General features: G+C 51.9%; 2 protein-coding genes across 2 annotated transcripts; both read left to right on the top strand.

The window, feature by feature from the left end:
* Positions 1–5,431: 5,431 nt before the first annotated feature.
* On the top strand, positions 5,432–8,895 carry VOLCADRAFT_61773 (uncharacterized protein; the record flags this gene model as incomplete). The annotated part of the gene is made up of 5 exons (XM_002951917.1): positions 5,432–5,512; positions 6,094–6,246; positions 6,516–6,695; positions 6,966–7,082; positions 8,515–8,895. The coding sequence occupies 5 exons, from the start codon at positions 5,432–5,434 to the stop codon at positions 8,893–8,895; spliced, it is 912 nt and encodes a 303-aa protein (XP_002951963.1).
* A 5,487-nt stretch (positions 8,896–14,382) lies between these two features.
* On the top strand, positions 14,383–20,645 carry VOLCADRAFT_92485 (uncharacterized protein; the record flags this gene model as incomplete). The annotated part of the gene is made up of 12 exons (XM_002951916.1): positions 14,383–14,521; positions 14,607–14,743; positions 15,383–15,505; positions 15,709–15,926; positions 16,203–16,315; positions 16,491–16,524; positions 16,635–16,994; positions 17,480–17,551; positions 17,988–18,153; positions 18,738–18,821; positions 19,781–19,894; positions 20,553–20,645. 12 exons carry the CDS (start codon positions 14,383–14,385, stop codon positions 20,643–20,645), a joined length of 1,653 nt encoding a protein of 550 aa, XP_002951962.1.
* Between the last annotated feature and the right edge of the window lie 2,305 nt (positions 20,646–22,950).

Raw genomic sequence — 22,950 nt, 5'->3', positions numbered from 1 at the left:
TGCAGAATGACGGAAGTGCGGAAAGGGATTTTGCAGTACGGCGGAAAGTCAAAAACAAATTCCACGCCTGCGTTTGCCATATACATAGTGCGCTTACTTCACTATTGATATGAGGTTTATGGTAAATGTCTGCAATCACTGCGTCCGACCTTGGGGCTGACGAAAACATAGAGATTGACTGTGTTTCAGCTCAAACAAAGGGTGGAAGGCCTGCTACCGACGTTTGGAAACATCTTGAGAGAGGACCTTATGACAAGAGCAAGAACTGCTCTGCAACCTGCAAGGGCTGCTGTCGCCACTGGAAACGCCTGAAGTCCGCTTTCACCTTGGCCAGGAGTGCCCTGCCATCGCTCCTGAAGTCAGCGCTTACTACAAGTCCGTGATAGGTCTACGATAAGGGTGCTCTGGCCTGGGGGATTGGGGGTCGAACAGAGGCGGAATGTTTGCAGGGACCAGGGTAAACACCGGCAAGGGTGTGGGGCACACGTGAGTCCGTCACTACGTCCCCTCCCCACATCCGGAATTCCCTTTTAGGAACCCCTACATTCGAGCACTGTTGGAATCCGCCAAAGCTTAGATCCCACGAGACTAAACCGCATTGCCAAGAGCGTGTTTGAGATTATCCATGTCTGTGCAACACTGCAAAGAGCTAAAAATAGCTTTATATAGGAAATTTATAGTTTTCGCAAGCTTCCGCAAAGGGGATCCCGAATACGAAAAGATTCCGCACTTTTTCAGGTGCCGTCGCTCATGCCAACCGCACGCCTGTCCCGGCGCCGCTGCACTGCGGTCTGTGTTTCGTAACACCCACACTACGAGGCCTGCCTTAGCAGCATCCAGCGGTCACCTAATCAGAAACGTATGAGCACTGGTGAAATGGCCTAGGTAACACAGCCCCGGTGTCATCGAGCCACACCAGCCTTGCTCCCTTACTACTACAAGATGCTGCCACTCGATCCAGACACCGGCATCTGCCGGCATCTTTCATGTCTCTAAGCGGCTTGGCGTGGGATGGGCGCGAGGTTAAGGCAGATATCACCAATATCACCAAAAGGCAGTTTACCGGTAGCACATTGAGCAACAGTATTTTCGCGCTGTGGACCCTCCGGGCCGGATGGACCCGTACTAGCCAGGAAAAAGGCAAGGACCTTTCCTGCCCCCAAAAATCGATAATTGTCTGTTACGTGCACTCCGTCAATTATCACGGGAATGCCGAATATGTAATAATAACTTGTGACGCGTAAGCAGGACAACTCCTTTCGTACTATCGTACAGCCGCCTGTCGTACCGTCATCCTTCTTCAGGTTAGCACCATCTAGGGAGCACCGCGTGTGCGCTGTGTGTCGTAGTAATGGTGCTATTGAGGATGAGAAACACTTCTTGGTAGAATGTCCGGCGATTATGTCTGCGCGTCAGAAGCTCTGGGACCTCGGTGTGCCCGTCAATGCGAACATCCGTGATATCATGCAAGTGGATGATCAGCGTGGTCTTGCAAAGGCTATTTTTGAGATGTTTCGCTCCCGGCATGAGCACCTAACTACCTAACTTTCTCGGCGGTAACAGGCAATTGTGTTTCAGAGTCAAATTGACGCTGTTCTTTCCCATAAACACCCGTTTTCTCCTTGCGAAAAACTTTCCTTTTTTTGTTTGTTTGTTGTGTTTGCTTCGTTTACTTTTTCTCTTTTTTTTTCCCTATCGACGGCGCTGTCAAAGCGGTTCATGAGCCTCCGGGTTCGTTTGGGCCGTACGAGCTCGCTGAAGCTTGTAACATCCATCCATCCATCCATCCATCTAGGCGGACTATTTGGCTGTCAAGAGGCAACCAGCCGACAGCACCTATAAAGTTTTAACGATTCCGTATTCACTGCTATCTCACTTCCTTATCCTCCCACGGTGATATAACCTCCACCGCCAGCTCAAGGTCTGAAACGCACTCCAACGCCCGGTGGCGCATTATTGTCCCGGGCCTCTTCACTATGGAGTTTCCAAGCCTAAGAACACGGTTGGCACAACGGAGCTGCAGCGGCCTCTGGTAGCTATAACGCACGAATCATGCCGGGATTTCGCACACCTACCACAGATAGCATGAACGCACGCTGTTCTTCTAGCTAGCTCTGGATAGCAGGACAGCTGCAGGACCGGATCGGATTTTTCAAGGCTCATAGCTTTGAGGTTTGAAATACTTTCCAAAGTTCTTTCCGGCAGTAGGAAAATAAAATTTGGCAGAGATACGAAAGTAATATTGATTATCCAGTATAAAACCTATCGATGTATCTGTGTCGCTTAGAAAGCCCAGATTCACGTCATGAAAGGCCCTCTAGTGGACTCGTTTTTGCCTGCTCCTAGGCCATGCTGCCTTCAGTAAATAGTGTATTCCCTTTGAATCACAAAAAGAGTGCGAATAGCTCAGAAAACACGAACTTCAGTCCGTGTGGTTGGTGGTTGGCCTTCATATGCTGCTGCCCAGCTGGGTTCTGCACGTTTCTTTTGCTCAAGTTAAGAAGCACGAGTCCCAAGAGCATTCCATCATCAGAACATAATGATGGGTTGCTTGTATAGCGATTCGAGCTGCTGTGAATTTATCAGGGTTAGTACGGCCAAGCAGTACAAATCGCTTCTTAACTCTCCATGCCACCGTCCTTTAAACCCGTTCCATTTTACTAGTTCGTGACGGATCGAGGGAGTCGAAAATCACTCAGTTTTTTGCCTGAGCGGCTGTATCGTTCCGTATTGTTCACGATGCAACCGCGGAGTTCTGCGGAGTACTGCAGCAACAACCGCAGCCAGTAGAAGACGTAGCGACCAGAAGGTGAACGAAGCTTATCCCGAAAGCAAGATTGCTGACTTCTTGCAGAACTTGCAGACGATCTTCACTCCCTCCTAATTGACAAGTCGTTAGAAAAGTAGTTAAATCGCAAACTTGCACCTTCGGTCGCATTTTGATTGGAAACGACGGAGGATGTAACAAATATCCCGACGACGTGCGGAATTTTCCTGGTCTGCAAAATTGTGGTGTGCAAATTTCTGTCTCAAAGACGATACTACCTTGCACAGCCCGTTGCGGGCCCCTATCTTCATGTTTTATTTCAACCCGCCGCCTAACCTGCGCTCACATGCGTAACCTGACCCTGCTGGCGTCGCAGCGTAGGGCAAGGATTACTGCTTACATCGCCCTCACTTAGCTCTCCTTTCCATAGTTAGATGATAGAAGTAGGTTGGCTGGTTATTGGCTGATGAGCAATTTGGTTGACTAGGGAAAAACAATGGCGCATAGGACGTTCGGTTATGCTCGTCACTGAGCTGGTGTTTTCGAGGTTGCGTAGTACATAGGAGCCAGATGGCTCTTAGACTCATAGATGGCTTACTCAGGAAGAAGGACTGAAATCGAAGTTGCGTTGATTACTGTATTGGGGGAGGGGGGGAGGGAACTGCGGGCAAGCAAGCCACCGCCATGAAACGGCGGTATTTTTCTCATTGGAGGAAGATCCATATCGTTGTGGCAATCGTGAACAGCGCTCAAGGGGTGATACATTAAAGATTTATCAAAGAACGGGCTCTGCAGCCTCTAGCATTTGGGCTATGACAGATTTACCATTTCATGTCCGATGGAGAGCTGCGCCTGACCGCGCGACTCGACTCCCTTGAACGGATTGTCTCCTTCGTGCTCCAGTTCAAATTCAATAGAATTATGGAATAAGGACTTACATAAGTCCTTCAGCACCAGTTTAGTCGATTTTTGGGGCGTATGAGGTATGACGTGGTTATATTACGTCATGTGAACCACATTGCCAACCCACATGCTTCCAACCAATCTACCATAGTGAACATGATTCAAGCATATTTGATAGCTGCGTTTTTAAGACCCAACCTGTGTCCTTCTACTCGGCACAGTTGTAATTCATAATTGGGTCGTTGGTGCTGTATAGCTTAGTTCCACTACGAAGTGCAACCATCATATTTTCCATACTTACGCAATTACCACAGTTCTGCGCTGAGAAAGCGTAACGCCAAAGTAGGAAGCACATATCTCCAAGGAACGACAGCCACAGCCGCAGCCCTCATGGCTTCTTGGGCTTGGTCCGACACTACTAGCGCAGGAAACATAACTCCAAATGAACCTGCGCCCAAAAAACGAGAGAAGGGCTTCATGACATCTCTGAAACGGCTGCTCCGGCGACCGCAGCGTGCTGTGGACAGCACGCCGCAACTCCGATTAAGTCAAATGCCCTTCTTCTCGAAAATCTCAGGCTCTTCTGGATTACTCGCTGCGCGCCCTGCTGATGCTTCGTATCATGGCCAGGGGCACCACGAAGCCACGTCTGGCTGCAAAGCTCCTCCACGTTCATCCTCAAGCTTGCCTCTAATTTTTCCTTCAACAGTTTCTCCGGCAAATTTGTCACCTCTATACTGCATTTCACCGCTGCAGCCCAGCACTGGTCGGAGGGTGTTACCGGCAAATTCGAGCTCGTCCATGCTGCTCCAGTTCCCATCAATTGACTTCGGCGCACCGTCGCCGTTAATCGGTGCCAAGACAGACCGCCTGGGAGTCAACGGCTTGCCTCAACAGATACCTTCGCCGCCCATTCCGGACGTGGGGTCCGAGTCGCGAGTCAGGCATGCCATGTCCTCAAACAACATGATGCCCAAATTTCACAACCATCAAAACCACCAACCGCAAGCACCGCAACTCATCCCGAGGGTTCCAGAACGCAGCTCCGCATCTCTGCCGCTTCCATTTATACGGCTTGGTACTCCCCGCAGTGCTGAGAAGATAATCGTCCCCCGCGCATCTGCAACGGCGATTAGTACTACTGCTGCTACCGCTGTTATGGGTACCCCGGCTGCTGACTCCCCCTTCTTCCCAGCATCTGCTACTTCGATGTGCTCTCCTACCAGCGTTGTGGCGACAGCGGCAATCATGACTGCAAATGCGAGTGCCACCAGCAGTGCGACCAGCAGCTCTAGCGCTAATGCGACCGTTGGTACGGCAATAACTGCCGGTACTAGTTCTAGTGCCAGTGCTACAAATAGTTCCTCTCCCATGGAAGCGGCTGCTGCTACTGCGGTTGCCTTGGGAACGCCGCCGGAATTGGTGGCGCTGGCGGCGGCGCAAAACACCAGGGCTGCCGTACACGCCAGCTCCGCCACCGTCGACACTCCCGCCATGGGCAAGTATACGTCAATTGCCCCGCCGAACGGCGGCATGACGGCGGCGGCAGCGATGTCGACGGAGGCAGCCGTTGCGAGAGGGACAACCGTACCTAGGGATTTGCCGTACCCAGCTCTTGCCTCGCCCTCGTCCATGCCCCAATTTCCCCCATCCTCCACTCTCACAAGCACCGTCGACAACAAGCCGAACAATAGAGGCAACAGCAATAACGGCAGCAGCAGCAGCACTTTGCTTGCCGTACCTTCCAGTACCCCCCCGTCCATGAGGCGACCGTTGTGGCGGTTATCGGATTACGTCATCGGGGGCCGGCTGTACAAGGGCGACGTGTCGTCCGTGTACAAGGTGTGTTTTGTGGAGGGGGTCTTAGGGGGTGTTGGGGGGGATCCGGGCGCAAGAAGGGGCGTGGGGATGGGTTTTGCCGTGTATATGTGGTGGGAGGTGCGAAAAGTAATATTCGCCTAACGCAGGGTTACCTGCGGCTCTCTGGCGCAGGGTTTGGAACGGGCGGATGGAGGAGAGGGGAGAGGGGAAACACTTTACGTCTTCAGAGGATTGATTAATAATTCGTATTATGTTTATTTTGTTTCCATAAATTAAAGTTTATTTTAATTTTTTAAATACCACATCTGAGGGTGATTTTTCCGAGGAAGGTGGGGACGAAGAAGGATGGGGGAGCCGTTTCCGTGTCTCGGGACTCCATCATCCGGGGCTGCTTTTTCCTTTATCTGCTTTTGCATCATTACCCCCGTCAGCGTTTTCCTTTCCTGTGCGTCAGAATCGCCCGGCTCTACTTCTGTGGATTTGTTCTTCAAAGTTGGCTTTCTGCCATATCATATTGTTACGAGGATTGCGCCCCCCAAAACCTTCCCGGCCCTGTCGTACCTCTGTCGTACCTCTGCCGTACCCGCTTTGTGCTCCACAAGGCTGTGTGCCAACGTAGCGGATATAAAGTGGTACTCAAGGTGTACTCCCTGCCCCGCGTGGCTGAGAATGCCGCACATACGCTCGTACGGGAGATACGCATACATACGGAGCTGGAGCACGACAACATCCTGGCCTTGTACGGCGTGTTCGAGGTACGGCATAATTACGATTTCCCGTTAGTTCTGGATTATGGGGTTGTGGAGTTAAAAGTGGTTATTACACTGGAGGTCAGTTTTACTTGGCTGTTGTTAAGTTGGTAGTTGACGGTTGACTGGTAATGGATGGATGTTGTTGGGGTTGTTTAGCGGTATGTGTGACGGTTATTTCTGGTACAGGGTGCTTTGCAGCGATAGCGGCCACAGGAAATCCGTTGAAATCTGATTTAAAATATTACTGCTGCGACCTGGACTTCTCTCCGCAGGAGGATGATCGTCTGGTGCTGGTTTTGGAGCGGGCGATGCGGGGAGATCTCTTCCGCCTGCACCGCAGCCTGCCGTACTGCCGTATGAATGAGGACCAGCTGCGGGTGCTGGTGCTGGCACCGCTACTTGATGCCCTGTCGTACTTGCACAGCAAGGGTGTGTGCCACAGAGACATCAAGGTATGTGTTCTTGTGTACGGCAAGATAGTTGTTTAAGAATATCGGTCTTACAGGTATAGCTTGCTGTTGCCTATCCTTCGAATTCAACGGTCTATCCTTCCTACCTCCCCGCCTGCCATTGGAACACCTCCTCTCTCCTCCACCGCTCCCTCTCACATCCCCCCTCCCAGCAGCAGCAGCAGCAGCAGCAGCAGCTTCACTCGTTCGTGGTTCGTCATTCCCCCCCTCCCCCCCTCCGCTCCTCTCTTCCCCCCTTCCCCTCCCGCCCAGCCCGAGAACCTGCTCCTCACCGCGAACTGGCAGCTGCGAATGGCGGACTTCGGAGCCGCCATCAATCTGGTGCATGAGCGGGCAGTCACTCGTACGGGAACAAGTGCGTGGCGTGATGTGGCGTGTGCTGTGATAGGACACCTGTGTGTATATCTGCCTGTCTGTCCGTCTGTCTGTTTGAAACGGTTACTGCACGAAAGTTTTAATTTATTGATAAATTACAAGTCGGAGGATTTCTTGAGAGGCGCATTACTAGGGGAAAGGGGGGAGGGGTAAACGTGACAGCGTGTATGTGCATATGCGTGCTCATGCATGAATGTATGTATGTATGTGTGCGGATGTGTACGGGCATGTAACATGTATGTGTGGGCTTTGCCCGAAGCAGGGGCTGAAGGAGGGGTTGACAATACCCCTCTCCAAAGGGGGAGGGGGACGGGGGAGGGGAGGGGAGGGGGGGGAGTACTCAGGGTTTTGTAGAACTCGACCTGGCCGTCTGTTCAACCACAATCCTGTTTTGCTCATTGCCGTTGCCTTACCCCTGTACCGCCGTAGTGACCGATCTTGGGTTGCGATTTCCCTGGGCGCCAAATTTCCACACCCTGGTTATTCCGCTTCCTATCATCCAATGTTTTATTTGTCGTATGCATGTCGTACTGTGTCGTACTGTGGTGTTTTGACGTTGGCGAGGGTATCCAGTCCCTTATTGGTGATCATGATTTCTGCAGCTGCTTCCTGACACCATTCGTACCAAACTAATAACCGCCAACCGTCACAGTACTAATTTTGCTTCCTCCCTTTTCACCCCACTTCTTCACGGTACGGTACGGCGTGTACAACAAACGACCGCGACGGCTGTGGTTACTGCTCTGTTCGTCTAATGGAAAAATGTATGGCTGCTGCTACGACACTACTGCTACGACTACGGCTACTGCTACTGCTGCGACTAATTCTACACGACACTACTGCTACTGCTGTTGCGGCTCGCTACCCCCCGATCTCACGTCACCTGTTGTCTCGTCGTCTCCTCCTTTCCCCGCCCCTTTCATTTCTCTCCTCCTCCTCCTCCTCCTCCTTCTCCTCCTCCTCCTCCTCCTCGCCGTTCTCCCCCCATCACTGGCGTCACCATCTTTTTCATTTTATTTTCCCCCCGCGGGCGTTATCCCGGGCGATGGTCTATGTAGTGGACTACATGGTACGGCGGGGTGGGGTACGGGACCGTTGTTGTCGTTGCATGCTCTTTCAGCACATGTATCCGTACATGTTCATGGTCCGAATACGACAAGACAGTGACGCACACCGGCCCCATGCCTGCATGCTTTCAGTTTACCGGTTTTCCTACGGTCGCGACGTCACACGTGCGATGTACGGCATTCTGCCTACCTTTACCTGCTTCCTGCATGGCTGCCTACCTTCACCTACTGCCTGCCTGACTGTGTATGTATGTGTGTGTGTGTGTTTTCCCCTGGTTTCTCCCCCTGCACTTCCTCTCACCCCTCAGGCGCCCGAGGTCGAGCGCTGCCCCCTCAAGCTGCTACCCCAGGACAACAAGGACGACCCGGAGCTGGCCTACTCCACCGCCGCGGACGTGTGGAGCGTGGGGGTTTTGTCGTACGAGATGCTGGTGGGCTTCCCGCCCTTCATCAACAACAACTACAACAGCGGCGACTTCAGCGGACATGGAGGAGCCGCAGGAGGCAGCAGTGGTGGTGGTGGTGGTGGCGGTGGTCGGCCCTCCCCCCGGGAGCTGTGTTTTCCGCATTTCGTGTCGGCGGGGGGCCGGGACTTCATCAGCTGCGCCCTGGCGGAGCGTCCCGGCGACCGACCCACTGCCGTACAGCTGTTACGACACCCCTGGCTGAAACACGCGGTTAGACAGCACCAGGCGCGTAAGAACAGCAACAATAGCAACAACAACGGTGGTGGCCAATAACGGCAACAACGGCGGCAGGGAAGTGCACTGACCAAAAAACCCGTTGACACAGTTAATATTACGTTCCGCAACAGAATCAGAGAAGTGGGGTTGTCAGTAGGGATCGATCCCCAGACCTGGCATCCGAAAAAGCAAGATGTATCCCATAGGGAATGTTATTTTGCCTAAAGGTGCATGATTCGAGTGGCGGACTAAGAAGGAGGACGAGGAAGGGAAGGATGGGATTTAGGGATAGTTCGCGCCCCTGCTTTATAGATTGGTTAGGAGGGAGGAAAGGAAAGCAAAGCGTAAGAAAGAGAAAAAGAAAGAAAGAAGGCGTAAGAAGAAGAAGAAGAAAAATGGTTTGTTGGAGGAGGGAAGAGGCAGGCGGGGAGTGGGAGGGAGCGGGGGAAACGGAAGGGTTAGGACACGGCCTTACGGCTATGCACTGTGGAAAAATGTCAGAACATGCGGACAAAACGTCCTGTATGTATGTATCAGTAGACTGATTTGGTGAACAAACTCACGAAGTACTGAGGTTGGTACGGGCGGTTCAAAGGCGGGGGTGCAATCTGCCAGTGCTAGAGATTTCGCATTGGGGCCTATGCCGCTGATGTCGTACATTTTGGCAGGAAAAAAGATATTCTTGCTAGTACTAGCACTAGTGGCTGTGATGTCGCGAGCAGGCCAGCAAAGAGTGTATTTCAGGGCATGTATGTATGCATACGCATGTATGTATGTACCTACTTATGTACCAAGCAGGATATGACAAGCGACTGTGGTGCAGGTGCTTTTGTCTGTCTATGCATATGTATGTATGCATGTATGACGTAGATTTCACTGTAGGCTGGAAAGCCGGCAAGGATAGGAATGTGCAAATTTAGCTGGAAAGGGTCGTAACCTAACGACAGCATCTAGCTGCATTGCGCTCAAAAGGTAGCTAGCCTTTTCGCTCGAAAGGTGGCTACTGGGGGCGGCGACACCGTCATCCTCCTGCGACGGGCTGACAGCAGTAGATGGACTCCATTGCTTTTTAGATTTGCGTGGTAAGTTTTACCGCGTTGTATGTCTGTATGTATTTTCCTTCAGGAACACAGTAGATGTGATAGTTTATGTATGTTTGTATGTGTATAAAAGCGTGTATTCTATGTGTATATGCACTTCCCACTTGCAATCTGTTTACTGGTTGAGACGGGAAGTATCAAAAATGGCGGGGTTGTGGTATTGATTGGGGGAAAAGTAGTGAGGAGGAAAGGGAGGTTCCTGGGCTGGCTGGGATTGATTTCTTTTATTGGGGGGGAAAGGTATGCCGTCAGTTGTTATGTAGTTGGCAACATGGTCGTTGGCGTGACCGTTGGCGCGGTGAAGTGACGGATGTGTGCCAGCGATGTGTGGTTACAGTGGGATGGGGCACGTGAAGAGCTGCAACTACTCATTTATACGCATCGTACAGCCCAAAAGTGATTTAAGGGCCGCCACTAGCGGATCACTGTTGCAACGGTTTGATGTGTCGTTTGGGGTTAGTTGTACGGGTCGTTTTATAGATGTGCGTGTGTGCGTGTATGCAGATCACCATGTATGTATATATGTATGTATGTATGTGCGCATCTATGTCTGTATGTACATGTGTGTTTCAGCCGGGTTAGTTCCCGACTCCAGAAAGCAGCAAAACCTTGCTGCCTCTGACGGCGGATGGAGCCCCAAACTATCCGCTGTCCTTTAGTTGGACTTATGACTTGGGGCGCGTATATCTATATGGCTAGGGTAGTCGTTCCGATGAGGAGAATGGCGCTACTCTATGACCTTCGCGCCCAATTTGAATTGTAGGCTTTTTTGGGGGGGAAGGATTTTTTGGCGCGCACGCGCGTTGCAGATTGGAATTAGCAGCAGAATAGTGAACCCTCCCCTTATTTTGAACGCAATTCCGAGTTGGTTGGCTGCATGCATGCACGCATGTATACAAATGCGGGTATATGTCCATAAAAAGAGTTTAAAATCAATCTCAAAAACATAAAATCCATCCATGAAATAGCACGGTCCGTACGGGCCGCTTACGGACATACATACATACATACATACATACATACGTAACAACCCCCCTGGAGAAAGGTGTACGATGGGTTTATCGCCCGGGATCGATTTGGCTGATCTGCGGCATCATCATCATTACATCATCGCTTATATGTGTTAAATTATTGATGATGAAAAAGGAGTCAACCCCTGGGGGGGTGACCGAACGGGTTTCATGTACCTGGGGCATACCGGGTCGTTAAGACGCGAACTTGCGTGCAGAGGTGCGTGTGTCGGGGGGGGGGAGGAGATAGGGAGGGATGTGCGCCCTGCTCCTTCCGAAAGGTCTTAGGGGTGGGATCATGAAGATGGTGATGGTGGAAGTGTGGAGGTGTGGAACATGGGGCTTGCGACGTATTGGTTGGGGGAGGGGGAGGGCGAGATGAGGATGAGAATGGGGTTTCGGGGACCCCGGGGGGATAGTGCATGTATTCGGAATGCTGGGGCTTCCCATTCGCCCACTCGCTCCGCCTTTGATGGTTGACCAGGTTGGACTTTTCTGCTGACAAACTCAATCAGAAGGATTTTTATTAAATCAAAACCTCCAAAACAAGGAAGGCGCGAAGGTGCATGTATGCATGTATGTGAATCGGATCAAAAATTTAAAGATTCAAATAGATCATTTTTGAACTCGGTTACGTGCTAATCTGAAGATGTGGAGAGCGGAAGTTATAGCCGTACGAACGGAAAGGAACGTCGTATCATTATGGCGTGTCGTACTTTTGTGCTGTCGCGCATTTGCATGGGCATGTGAAGCTTGTGCTTGAAGGAAGACTGCCACTTCGAGAGGGAGAGAGACAGAGAGGGAGAGGAAGAGCGAGGGAGAGGGGGATGGGCAAACCCGTGGCCAGTGGTCCAGGGAGCGGCTGTCCATAGATTGCGTGACTACTACTACTACTATGGGTACTAAATGGCGTGACATGATTCGGAAATAGATCGGATAGCCGCGTGTGTGTTTGTGAGTGTGATTGTGTGGTTCTGTGTTTTTTTTTGTGTGTGTGTACCCGAAACACGGGTTGGGAAATGGATGGGTTGGGTGACGAAGGGGTGCATGCATTTAGTTCATTGTGCGGCCAGCGCTAGATACCGTAGGGGTGAGAGAGACTGTCATCCCGTACCGACCTTGGGCATCCGTTGCCCAAGTGCATCCACACAGATATAGCCAGCGCTGGAATGTCTGCATGTGTCTGTATCGTACATGTCGTATTTCACATGCCTTGGCACGTCCGACAGGATGTAGTGCTGCAACGACACGCACATGCATCCTTCGCGTCCAGCTCAAGCTGCCACCTAGAATATTTGGGTCCACCGTACGACAAGTTCATTCATGTACGGCAGATGTATCATACAAGCTGCTTAAAAGCACGACTGAAGGCTGGCTGGGTTTTAGTTTTATCCAGTTCACTATGGCTGCTGCCCTTTTACAGCGGCCCGAGCCGTTTTTCAATCATTTCAGCTCGAAGGCGGCCTCTCGCTAGTGGTCGCGGGTCTGATTATTACACATCGGACGCCGCTCCGATTCCGACCCTGGTTCGAAACCCCGGCTTTACAGGACACAACCTTTGAGGATCGCACCCTAGCCCAATTCCACTGTTTTGCCATGACCTGGATGTGTGTTTTTGTTTTTTTCAATGCAATGGCCCCTAAGTGAAGATTGTGATGAAAGTTGGCGGTTGGCGAACGAGCAAATTCGCCTTTAGTGTGTGTTATGTGTAATTCTGCGCCTGTCGTATTTTGTATCCTCCACACACACGCATTTGTATCCTCCACACACACACGCACTTAGAAATCCGAGCCACGCGCGCGCACGGGTGTATGTCTCCGCCTGCTTGACTCGGGGGGAGGACTCTCCCCGGCGGCGCATCGCCGTTATTGTTATTGTGAGCGGCGTACGTGTGCTAATTACAATGGATCAAGGGGCACTGACTGGCTTCCCGCCTTTTTGTTTTGGGGGGGCGCTGGCCTGGAACCGCGCGCGGCAGTTCCTGCGTGTTGCATGAGTTCGGCCGTACGGCATATAGCGTATTGATCTGTTGCATCATCTGGCGTCTTGCGCCGGTTTTGACGCCCGCGCATTACCGGAGGGCGGAATCCGAAATGGTCCTTTCTCCATTTCAGGAACTTAGGGTTTGCAGAAGGCCGCCGATGGAGAGGGAAGTTTATCATCAGCATCACAAAAGTGCAAATTCTTTTTTGAATGCAGTAAATGTTTGGTTCGATGTTCGGACCATGAGGACCATGTTTCCATGCATGTCCGTACGGTGTACTGCTGTACCTACCAATTATGCGAGCCAAGCCAACAAGTATTTGGTACTCTACCCTTTATGTGCCGAGTCCCTGAATCCGCTGCTTATCTGCGGAAGAAGTAAATATTTGTGTGTACGTGATTATCTGATATCGCATACAGCGAAGTACAAAGCGATAGTAATGTGTACGACCTCAATGCGAAGTACACACGTATGGGCATGGTGTACATACGTATCGACTTATGATTCGTTCGGGGTAGGGAGGTGAAGATGATCGTATTTCAAAAGGTGCATAAATGTGTTTCGAGATGTGCGTGTATGTATGTTACATGGTCGTGGGGTGCGTTCCCCGTACCTGCAACACGCTCTAATACGAGCCGAGGGCTCAAGGGCTGCCAGATCGCCTATATAAGCACCGTCCTAGATGTGTCATGCTTTTGCGCCTAATGCTTTTCCCACACCGGACGACTTCGGAAAGTACTTCAATGCACGGAGGATCATCCGAAAGGGAGTGCGGACGTTTTAAGTGCGTAAGGATTGTCCTCCTAAAGCTGTTGTAACTTTCACCCTATTGTAACAAAATTCCTATCCTATATCCTATTTGGCTTCGATCATGCAGCGTCCACAGACAGCGGCGTGTGGGATTTTCCTTAGTTGCTGTAGTAGTAGGTGGTACGGCTCTACAAATACGCGCGTAGCGCGACCACCAGCATCTCGAGAGGCCTTTTCAGCGGCCAGCTACTAGAGTTGCCGTTTTTTTCGCCGGCATGCAAGGTGCCACTCTTCCTGCGTCGGAAACCCATCCACTATCCCCCCTCCTTACGACGACGGTCCATACCCGCATCACTCTGAATTGCCTGATGATGATGATGATGAACAGACGACTAGATGATGTGTACAGCAGACAAAGCTGACGTTATTATATACCGAAATAAGCAGACGGCGCGCCAGGCTAGGCGGCTAAGCTTTTTTTGATTGTATGACATCCCCACAAGATTTCCACCACGAGTACATGTACGTTTACTTCTCGCGTCGCGTAAACGTATATACATTTTTACATAGCGCTGTAAGAACAACACACAGAATTTTTGCGCACGTGTGCATACGTGTCGGGTGGTATGCTGCTCCTTACAAGGACTGCTCGTAGCGTGCTCGGTTGAATGCTCGGTAGCGTGCGAGTTTACCTATCATGATGTTTGCTTGCATATCCCTCCAAGCGAGAGGGCTTGTACCTATGCTGATGTTCGTTACAAGAAGTGAACTGGGGACTGATGTGACACGTCATGTATACGCGTTGCTTAGCTTGCAACGTGACGCGCCCACGATGAAAGGTATGCACGTAAATTCGCCCGTGCGCCGAACGCCTTATAACGCTTCAACTACACTCACAATATACTGCTGCACTGTTCTCTCCAGTCCTGCCACATTATGTTTCACCGACGTACTTCGGCACCTTCCACATCCATATACTTTTCTTACGCGGCCAGCTGCTTCACCAGGACCCCGGTGTTTGCCGCAAGCAGCATCGCGACGGCTTTATAACCGTCTTCTGTGTACGGCATCCTGGTTTTTGATTTATCGGAGACTGCTCTCTGCAACTTTGTCGCTATCTAAAGCCACGTACTTGTAAAGTGAAATCTGCTACCCTTCCACTATAGAGCACAGACTCTTGCGAAAACAACTCGCTAGCAGCGCTTTCCTTTTACTAATCAATGCACAAATCCCACATATCCTACAGATCACGTAAAAGAAAAGTTAATACATGCAAGTTAGGTAAGATATTGGCTTTGATTTTCTGCCTCACCACAGCTACAGCAATATCTCAAGCAGGGGGCCAGTTGAATGATGTCCAGCTGGTACAGCGATGCTATAATTCGTTGTATAATGCAACTCCCTCAACGTTTGGGTCATTCATGTCCAGCATGCCCGTCAGGTGAATGGCTGCTTGGCACATTTAGTTTTGTTGCGACAGCCAAACGTTAAGACTTTCCCTATTGGACCTCAGCCTCAACATATCTCACGTATGGAGTTCTTCGAGGAGCTTGAAGTTTCCTCTGACGGTCTTCAGTACGGCCACCATGGACCGCTTACACCACCTGGAGTCCCTCGTAAGGGAATTCCTTCTTCTTTGCTCTGTGACCATTCCAAGGCGCCACCTATGTGAGGCATACCTGTTCCTATCCCGCGCGCAGTGTCGAATGCTTCCTGGAAGCTCGGTTTCTGCAGCGGTATACTTACCACTGGTGCAGGCCCAGGGCACCTTCCTCTTTCAGCGCAACGCGGAAGTGATTCAAGAGACGCAATCTAAGCTGCAGGTAAGAGAAGGGCCAGTAAAAACTAAGGGATTGCTAGCGGCGCTTGCCCATCGAACGCTTTGGCTTCCCTACACGGCATGTCCTTGCAGTACGACACGAAGTACGGCTCTGTGCCTGACCTTACGAAACCCAGATCACCCCTTCCTCTGCGCCACCCAACGACGCGTCACTCTAAAGCACCATTGCTCTGATCCGACGTGTAGGAGCTATTTGAACGTATAGAGGCCCTGCCCGACGCGTGCAGTCTTCGTCTGCTATTGCTGACGGAGTATACTGCGGACCGGGCGCTGGGTGCTCTGGTACCTATAAACGCCCTCCGAAACGCCGCTCTGCTTGCGATTCGAACCCCGCTGGCTGCCATGATTGACGTGGACCTGGCCGTGAGCGACTCGCTTCGGCGCGTCCTCGCGCAGCCTGACAGGTGAGCTGCAATTTGTGTTGCAGTTAAGTCCTCTTTAAGGCTGGTGATCCGAGCGCTCGCTCCTGCCCTGCCCTTTGCTATCCCTTTTTATAGGCTTGAAGCAATACAGCAGGCATCGACCCTCCTGCCCTGCCCTTCGCTATCCCTTTTATAGGCTTGAAGCAATACAGCAGGCATCGACCCTCCTGCCCTGCCCTTCGCTATCCCTTTTATAGGCTTGAAGCAATACAGCAGGCATCGACCCTCCTGCCCTGCCCTTCGCTATCCCTCTTATAGGCTAGAAGCAATACAGCACGCATCGACCGTGTTCTGGGTACTACCCACCTGGGAGGCAGAGAGCCACTTGAAACCGGAGGATGCGCAGAACACTGTGCTGTCGGCGATTAAAGGTGCGTGAGTCCGTATGTCTTTCAGTTTTTTTTGTCTGTCGGTCGACCGGTCAATCGATCCTGATCCATCTGATGTGAAGTTGACTGGCAAGGGCGCGGATGGATGCGGATTGGGGTCATGGCGCCCAACCGCGCTGATTTCCCCTCTCCCCCCGTCCCCGCTGCTTGTTGCAAGACCCCGCTTGCTCACGCCTGGCTAAGGGTAACCGGTATAACACGCCAGGTATATACGTACGGCTGTACGGCATCTCGTCCACAGACCCGATTCCATCTCGCCCCTCATGCCTCAACCCCTGGCCCCCTGCAATCCCCTCATCAGCGTCCTCTTTGTCGCGGTGTTGGATACCGTCGTGATAGTAGTAGCTCGCACAAATGTCTGTTTTCCCGGTCCTCCACAATTTTGGCTTTACAAGCCACACGGCAGTTTAACCTTGGCTTTCCTTGCATCATTATCATCATCATTATCATCATCATCATCATCATCATCATCATTATCATTTAACGGTATCATCAGCATCAGCATTGACACATTATCGTCATGGCCTTCGGTGACTTGGACATGGGCACCGGAACTGCCAGGTGACAAGAAGCGGCTGCAGATGTTGTGGCAGACCCGGCACCTACGTACGTTTTCAGAAGACATCTTTCCTCAGGGTCACAACGCAACAGATTATCGACGGTACGTATCGTAATGCTATAACTGACAGGTGCAGGGTTCGAAGCGGGGACCTGTCTGGGTAGGAAATTGACGAGTTGCTTTGCCTCGCTGGGTGGCTCGTTTCGTGGTGATGGGGATCGATGATGGTGTTGTGTTTGATGTAAGGCTAATCAGGTTGTCGAGATGTGCCGGCGTGTCAGTTTTGACAGGTCATAAGTCTGACCCAGTATAGCGGTTGCGAATCGGTTGATAGTTATTTGATAGTTGGTTGTTATTTGAGTCGAGGATGGGAGCTTTGTTGCGCATTATACGGTGTGAACGAGCATGTTGACAGTTTGCCGTTTTGTCGGTCGTTTCCTTTTATGCCCGGGATTGATCTGAGAGGCTGGAAAAAAGAAGGGATAATGTTACAAGAGGTTCCTTGTGCACATTCCATATCCTTTCTTGGATTTGGATTTTTTTTATATTTTTGTGGATGCTGTTTGGGATGTGATTGATGCATGTAGGTGGCTGAGCACCGACCAGCCGTACACCATACGCTACGGACGTGGTTACGAGCCGTGGGGTATCACCTCCAGGTGGGGTGCAGGGCGGGTGCAGTCGCAGCTGCTAAGGGAACCACCACCGCCGTCACAACCAACACCAACAACACCAACAACAACAACAACAGCAATACGAGAGAACTATCAGATACTGCTGCTGTAGCGCATGTGCCTCTTAAGAGTGCGCACCGGGGGAAGGCCTTGTGCAAAAAAAAGGGCATGAAAAATCCCAACAGTTTGGGGTTGTGGCGTCGGGGTCTGAGCTGGACTGAGCGGACTCGGAACCGCCAGCAGGCCCATCCGCCAATCCGGGCAATCCTTGACGGGGACCCTCACTCGTCTCCGTACTTGGATAAAGCTTTATGTTTAGGAAGCAGCTTCTAGTAGTTTCTGCTATCCTAGAGTAAACCTTTTTTTAATTAACGGAAAAAAGTGTTTTTTAACTTGATCACACGGAATGGACACATCGCAGGAAGCAGTACACGTGGATGCCGTACGACGTTCGGTTTCGGGGCTGTTTTCGCGACAAGGTGACGCAAGTGGCCTCTCTGGCCTACATCAACACGAGCTTTGCTGCTTTGCCTGACGCCTGGCTGGTACACCAGCCACACCAGCTCTCCGCTGCGGCTTCCATCGCCGTGGGTCGCTTGCAGGGGGGACCCTTAGCGGCGGGGAAAAGGATCCAGGCGCTGCAGCAGGTACGGATGCTTTGCAATTTGGGGTGTTTACAAACAAACGTTGTAGAGCACATGTAATGTGCCTGAAGGGTACGACGTATGAATATGTGTCGTTTACATGAAAATGCGTTTTTTGCGTGCCGTATATGGACGAGTACACGTTTCCGCATAAAAGGGTGTCGGTGAGTGATTTTTCACGTGTCAACGTGTGGCAATCATTTGTTGTAAGGTGATGTGATGCTTGTGTGTGCGTGAAGGTGTGTTTAGGTCAGTTAGGGTTTCACTCGTGTCGCCGCACTGTACGTCGGGTGATGTGGAGTTTGCAGTGGTGTTGGCTCTGAGCGTGTGTGTTCTGGCTTGCATAGTTCGATTTTGCAAGCCGTTGATCGCCCGCAGATGCCGTGGTAATGCCATAATCACGTAGTACAGTACTATTCCTGTCGTGTGATAATATGACGTACATGGTACGACTGATGTGATGTTACAGCGGGGATTTGAACAGGCCGCCTACCGGTGCCCTCCGCACAACCCAAACGCTCTCGCAGTATGCCAAGTCGAATGATGCCATCCATGATTATGTATGTATGTATGTATGTGCACAGTGGCTTCGGGTTCAAGCGCTGCATAAGGTGCGCGAGGCTGAGGGCCCCGGCCTCCTCCTCCTCCTCCCCTGCCGCCGCCGCCGCCTCCTGGTTGTTTTCTGAGGGCCCCCGCGGACGGCTCCGGCACCACCCTGCATGTTCGCGTATGGCTTCCAGGCTGGCGTGTCCAGTTGTGCTGTTAATGCCGATGCGGCTGGGGGAGATGGCGACTAGGGGCGCTGCAACGGGGCCTTGGGGTGGGGGAGCGGGGAAGGGAAGGGCTGGGGGACGGGGGAAGAAACGTCGTTAGCGGGCTTCTGGTTGTGTGTGCCTTGTTCGCATGATGACCTTTTTTGCGTGGTGACCTCATATATTCCACTGCATGTCTCTCTCTGCATGACTGTACGGCAATCCATCGTTGTTAGACTGCTGGCTCTCTGGCGTTGCTGGGTTTGTCTTGGCGGTATTACGTGATATAATAATGGAACCAGTTGTGTTTTTTTCTTACTCTTTTACTCTTCGCCACTCGCATCGGCTTCCTATCCCAGATCGCCTACGTCCCCCGGTGTGTATTTCATATGGACTATTTTGCCTCGTTCCAACCTTTCCCCCCCTCCCCTTTTGTCCCGGGTGTTTGTGTCTCTCTTAAAACGCCCGCGCCCGCTCCCCTAACGGCGATGCCTTCCCCCGTTACGGCCCCCGCCATCTTCTTCATTCCTCATTCCCCAGTTCCCAACCGTAACTGTAACCGTAACGGACGTAACGGACTCCGATTGGCTTACTGATAGCACGCGTCCCCGACGCGTCGTGTCGGGTTTCTGGGGCTAGAACACGGTTTTGTAACAACCCCCGTCGCTGCCGCATTTGTCCACCTGCCAATTTGCTCTCTCCTGCTTTTCCCCCTCTCTTGTACACTCTTTCCTTGGCAGCAGCTCCACTCGTTCGTGATTCTCTTTCCCCCCCTCCTGCCCATTCGGCTCCTCCCTCGGCCCTGGTCTATGCGGCAGGTGGTATTTTACCGGGGCATCAACACCACCAAGTTCATGCTGCATAAGGCCCATTCTCTGGTCACGAGTGACGAGGCGCTGGGGGCGATGGCGGCTGGGCGCTACGAGCCCGTAGTGGGTGCGCAGTTCCGCAAGTGCCGCGAGAGCTTGCCCTGGTTTTAGGAGGACAGCGAGCCTGGTAGGGTAGTATATTGAAGGTGCCGGCGGCAGGGGCAAGCCTGGGTCAGGCGGCCAGGTGAGCGCCGAGGAGCGGCGTGCGTCAAGTCTCGGAATGCACCTGCCGGGCTTTGGGTATGGTGGTAGCAGCGGCAGGCTGCGGGGAGCAGTAGCAGGTGAGCAGGACCAGCAGCAGGAGCAGGAGCAATCGCAGCAGCAGCAGGAGCAGGAGCAGCAGCATCATCAGCAACAACCGCAGCAGCAACAGCAGCAAAGCAACACTAGCAGCGTGAATGGCAGATGCCGCTCAGTCGCAGTGCCGAACTAGGAGCAGGTGCATTGAAGAGGCAGAGCAACAGCAACCGCAGCAGGACTCCCTGCCAATCGTTTTTTCTTGCACTTTTTGCGCTTTTAAACAAAAGAGGACCCGCCCTTCAAGAAAGGCTTAGGTCTCCTAACCGCCAGCTGCTGGCAGCATGACTGGGGCATCAGGTCATATAGTGGGAGCTTTTAGGCAGGGCACTACGACGGTGGCAGAGCTTTCGTAATGTCGGGATGGGGATTCGTACTGGTGACATCGACTGCGCCCTCGAAGTGACGCTCATGTCACCCGCAGGCGGCGTTCAACAACAAGCAGCAAATTGAGCAAAATAATTCCACGGTGATCTTCATCCATATGATGCAAGCTATTTGGACTCAAGCTAATTAGCGGGGCATTAGCATTAGAAATAATGCCTTGACCGTAAACAAAGGTTTTGAGTGCAGCAGTCTTTCAAAACACTGTCCGAGGGTTGGGGTTTTTCATGATGGGTATGAGGCCAAAACAGGCCTGCTGTCCTGTCTTGGTGCCAAGATATTTCCCAAAAAGTTGGAATGTTTGCGTTGAAGAATACCTGTTTGGTGACTGCTCGTTTGTGGCTTTTAGGAACGGCAGGCACAGCACCCCGCTGTGTGGGGTTGCTGCTGCTGTCCCTGCTGTACACGACTGGTGTGTGCTGACCTGCCTTCGCGTGTTCGTACGCTTTTTAAACACGGAGGAGCCATGCGTAAGATTGTGTGTGTATGTGTGTGCGTTCTTTTACATATGTGTATATTGCGTATTGGTGTATGCATGTCTGTCGTCGAGGACGAGAGGGAAATGTGTTTTAGTGTAAATGAATTCTGTTATACAGTGGTCCGAAGGGCTCACTGTCTCATAAACCTCCCCCGACACCAGCTTTTGGGCTGAAGTTGAACCTAGGAAACCTGGGGGGTATGTACGTATTACGTATGTGTGCGCGTATGTATGTGTGTGCAGCATCACCATGGATTTCCTCTCTGCACAGTGCGCAGTGGGACTGTCCTGAAGTTGGGGTTGCAGTGTACGGGAGGAGGAGGAGGAGGAGGAGGAGGAAGTGGCGGGTGCCGACAGGAGGGTGCGCCATGCCGACACGGTTCTTATACCTTACATACTACTTACCTACTTACCTACTTAACCTACCTTACCTACCTTACCTACCTACTGGGACTGATGAGGGCATATGCCTTTGATGAAGTGGCGGGAGGAGGTCGGGCTCGGAGTCGGGGTGAGGGGGTTTCCTTGGGACTGGCGTGTATGTATATATATGTGTGTGTGTGTGTGTGTGTGTGTGTGTGTGCATGTGCACGTGTGTGTGCATGTGCATGTGTGTGGGCGCGCGAGACGCGGGGGCATTGGTTGGTCCAGCAGGGTCCACAGGGAACTAATACGTACTGCTTCATATCCGTACATTCATATCCGTACTGGGCTTCTTTTCCGCAGTAAAACTCTTTCAGTCAGTCACATTTCTAGGGTTCTTTCCTGAGGTAGTGGATGAAGCTTGTCTACAGGCTTAGGCATGCGGAATCAATACGATTTGTGTGCTGGGGGTGCGTGTGTGTGCTTGCATGGGACGTGGTTTACTTTGGGAGAGGGCACATGCATGGCTGGGGAGGGGGAAATAATGTACGAGACTGGAAGTATGATGTCCTCGGATGATGTCCTTCTGTCTGTTTGAAACGGATGAATGTCTCCAGTGCTATTTTGGTACTATTATGCCAGCCCGGTGCATCTTATACTCGCATGTGGTGTATGTCATACATCAACAAGACTGCCAACCTTATATAATTATATACGTGTGTGGCATAAAGTTTATTTGCTGTTTGATGTCCACTGCCAACCAAGGTTGAAGTCCGCACAATGCAATGCTGGTGCGCCTGATGTTCCCTCGCGAAGATCAGGTTTCCTTCGTCCTCCATATCTGCTGCCTCTGTTGCAGTGTTGGAGAGCTGATTCTCGTGACACGGCCGATTGTGAAAGCTGGAAAAGCTGAGCGCGACCTTGTACTGTCCTCCGGGGAATTCTCCGCCGACTGCTGAGGACCTCAAAGCGGCTTCGAAACCAGGAACGAGAGGAACCATGGTCGGCGCGATTGGTGTCGGTGTGTGTGTGGCCCGATCGTGCCGCTGCCGGCGGTGGCAGCCTTAATGGAGAGAGCGGCAGCAGTCACGGGTGGGAAAAGCGCTAATAATATTGCTTTCGCCACCTTCTAACCTGGATTGCGCGGCATTCCTTGCGTTCGGTAAGGCAGTAGTGCCACTACCAGCAGTGTTCGGCAAGCATACTGCTGACCCCCACTGTGTGTCGAATATGGCTTTTTGGCGCGCTGTTCAGCGCAATGCATGCGTCCGTTGCCACACACTTTGCGACACAGTTTCCCTGGCAGGGCAGGAAAATGGTACCTGGAATGTTTTTTGGTGTCATGCAGTTTTGGAAACGACCACGACAAATAGTAATTGCAGCTGCGATACAGATTTGGTGGTGTTCCGGGGACCATCCGCTTGCATGCATATCGCTACCCGGGGACCATCCGCAGGGTAGTCCGTTTGCTCAGCGTCGTTGACGAACGAGCAAAGCTCCGCCTCGCGCGCATAAAAAAGAACAACACGACCACCGTCGTTAACACATGCATTCCCCCACAAACGCTCTGGTCGCGAAATCACCAGTGCAATTATGT

The sequence above is a fragment of the Volvox carteri genome (genome assembly GCF_000143455.1).
Source record: "Volvox carteri f. nagariensis unplaced genomic scaffold VOLCAscaffold_26, whole genome shotgun sequence".
NCBI classification, from domain to species: Eukaryota; Viridiplantae; Chlorophyta; class Chlorophyceae; order Chlamydomonadales; family Volvocaceae; genus Volvox; species Volvox carteri.
This window is presented reverse-complemented; position numbering and strand designations above follow the sequence as displayed.